The following is a 2,665-nucleotide window of genomic DNA, read 5'->3' on the forward strand; positions in this document are numbered from 1 at the left end:
GATTTACAAGAACTCTATTCTAGTCATCTAGATTGAAGCAAGGATATGCACATTGTAGGGACTTGCCCATTGGTATTCTAGGAAGCCTTCTAGCATGTGTGTTATTATTTGTTGATGTATGCTTGGTCATTACTAGCATGGTGCCATATACATTACTTGGTGATGATGCTCCTTCGGCTGAGGCTTTTGCTTACAAGGGGATTGAAATTTGTTACTATATTGATCAGCATTGGACCTGCCACTGGGCTTACCACAACACTTCTTGTTGGCTTGGTATGGCTTCTAACTTGATTATGAATCTCTGACCAGATTGGTAGGTTTTCCTCAATGGAATTGATCTACTTGTGCACTCCTCCTTAATTGTAAGCAGTCACGTTTGTATCTTAGGCTTCGAAGGGATGGTTTGCTACCTTCGATATTTGCTAAAGTAAACTATGCTATTGCCTTTATGATACTAGCTTTCCTGATAGTTGTTGCCGCCATTTTTGCTCTCCAATCTCGCCAGGTAAATTGCACTATCTACCTTTCCCCCATATATTATCATTATTTGTGTGACAGCATATTTCATACCGTAACCTGACATGCATTTCGAGGTCTATGCGGATCCACATGCCTTTTCTTGTCCTGGAGTTCCTATGCTCCCAATTGTTTCCCTTTATGGTCATATCTTTTTAACTTCTGTTTACTGTTGAATCTCCATCACTGATGGCAATAACACTTTGTTTAGCCTCATCGGTGTGGGATTGTTTGCCAGATATGGTCAGTACAATGTTGTTCCATCCACTTCGGACCACTATGTTATTGTTTGCCATGAAGTTCCTTCTGAAGCTCCGTGAGCTATTGCAGCCCTTCCAGTTCATCCAAAAATCATGTACCATGGAACATCAGGGATGCTGGGGCCTAAATTTGTTTTGCAAACATTGCTCATAGCTCTCCATAATGCATACTCTAGAGTTCCATACTGTACACAGTGCATTTCTTTTCGGTCCTATAGTTTCTCGTCCTGTAAATTGAGATGTTCTAGTGTCCACCATACCATTGAGATATTGCAATTGACAGAACTTAAACTCACATTATGTTACATTACAATGACTCATATTGCAACTAACATAACTTAAACTCACATTATATTACATTATGATGACTCACATTACAACTGACATAACTTAAACTCACATTACGTTACATTACGATGACTCACATTTGTTCTACTTTGCTCCATGAAGACTCCATAGGTGCTCCACGAGACCATCACACAGTTGGTGGTGCAATACTCAGTTCCTTATTGCTTGAGTTACTTCTATACCGGAGGACATCTTGGTTTGGATCGCGACCCAATCTTACTTTCTCGCCCATATAATCATACACCTCCTCTTGATCGGAGCCCCTCTCGTTCTCAATTATCATGTTGTGCATTATGACACACGCGGTCATAATGTTGTGAAGTGTGTTTTGCTTCCAAATTCTATCTAGACTGCAAATTATGGCGAACCTAGCCTGCAGGACACCAAATGCGAGTTCAACATCTTTCCTTGTTGATGCTTGTAGGACGGAGACATGCACGCTCTTGTTCCCCCTTGGTGCTGAAATTGCCTTGACTATGATCGCCCATTCAGGGTAAATTTCATCACCTAGGTAGTAGCACATGTCATAAGTGTTACTATTAATGGTGTATGACACAGGCAGTGCAGTCTTGTTCGTTAGCCTGCCGAAAATGTTAGAGCGGTGCAAAACATTTATGTCATTCAGACCATCAGGCATTCCAAAGAAAGTGTGCTATATCCATAGATCGTAAGATGCAACTGCCTCCAAAACTATGGAAGGTTTGCGCGTATGACTGGTATATGCGCCATGCCATGCTTTTGGGCAATTTTTCCAAACCCAATGCATGCAGTCGATGCTCCCAGCATCCCAGGGAACCCTCTCTGCTCGTCAATAGCTAACAGTCGAGCAGTATCCTCCGTAGTGAGAGCACGGAGATACTGATCGAAGAAAAGCAAGACAATATGCCAGTTGTCGTATGGCGACTGTAATCTTTTGGAGGGGGCTTAGGCCCAACTTCCCAGTGGCATCCCTCTTTTACCAAAATCATGGGTCATGGTCATTCACAGCAGTGGCAATTCTCATGAACAATGACCAACTCATTTGAAACCTTAGAGGGTGAGTAGTCGTTAATACTCATCAAAAGCTATAAAATGTGTTTGTACTGGAGAGAGCCTTACCTACGGCAGAACAATGTATGACCATACACTGGGACGTCAGAAGTAGTCTCAAAATAGCATAGTAGCACCTTCCTGGTGCCCGCAGTCTATGACTGTGTCACGTCCCAAATCTCACAAACATGTCATTAAGCATAATTGTGTATCGTAATCATCATGTTTAATTGGTGAGTGCTTGTTATTTCTAACGGTGGCTTAACCATGAGGAAGTGTTATGAAAATACCCGACCATTGAGTTTTGTTTAGTTTAGTTCCGCATAGGCGTTGTGGGTGAATCCATTTAAAATGGGATCATCTTGTATTGTAATCATCGCACAAAAATTCCTAGAATTTTTCGAGCATTAAAGAACCTCATTTTGAGTTAATAAAATGGGGAGAGAAGGAATAGTTTTTATAGCTAAAATTGACTTTCTTCTCTAGCATATGGGCCCCATTTGGCCGGCCCA

The 2,665-nt window shown here is 41.6% G+C and overlaps 1 protein-coding gene across 1 annotated transcript; it reads right to left on the minus strand.

Moving 5' to 3' along the window:
• Window positions 1-1,251: 1,251 nt before the first annotated feature.
• On the minus strand, window positions 1,252-1,761 carry LOC133927596 (uncharacterized). Its single transcript, XM_062374056.1, has one exon. It carries the CDS (start codon window positions 1,759-1,761, stop codon window positions 1,252-1,254), a length of 510 nt encoding a protein of 169 aa, XP_062230040.1.
• Window positions 1,762-2,665: the final 904 nt, after the last annotated feature.

Source organism: Phragmites australis, chromosome 8 (genome assembly GCF_958298935.1).
Source record: "Phragmites australis chromosome 8, lpPhrAust1.1, whole genome shotgun sequence".
NCBI classification, from domain to species: Eukaryota; Viridiplantae; Streptophyta; class Magnoliopsida; order Poales; family Poaceae; genus Phragmites; species Phragmites australis.

Bases quoted from the DNA above. Each gene is read 5' to 3' on its own strand.
- LOC133927596 (XM_062374056.1), bottom strand. From the start codon at position 1,761: ATGCCTGATGGTCTGAATGACATAAATGTTTTGCACCGCTCTAACATT.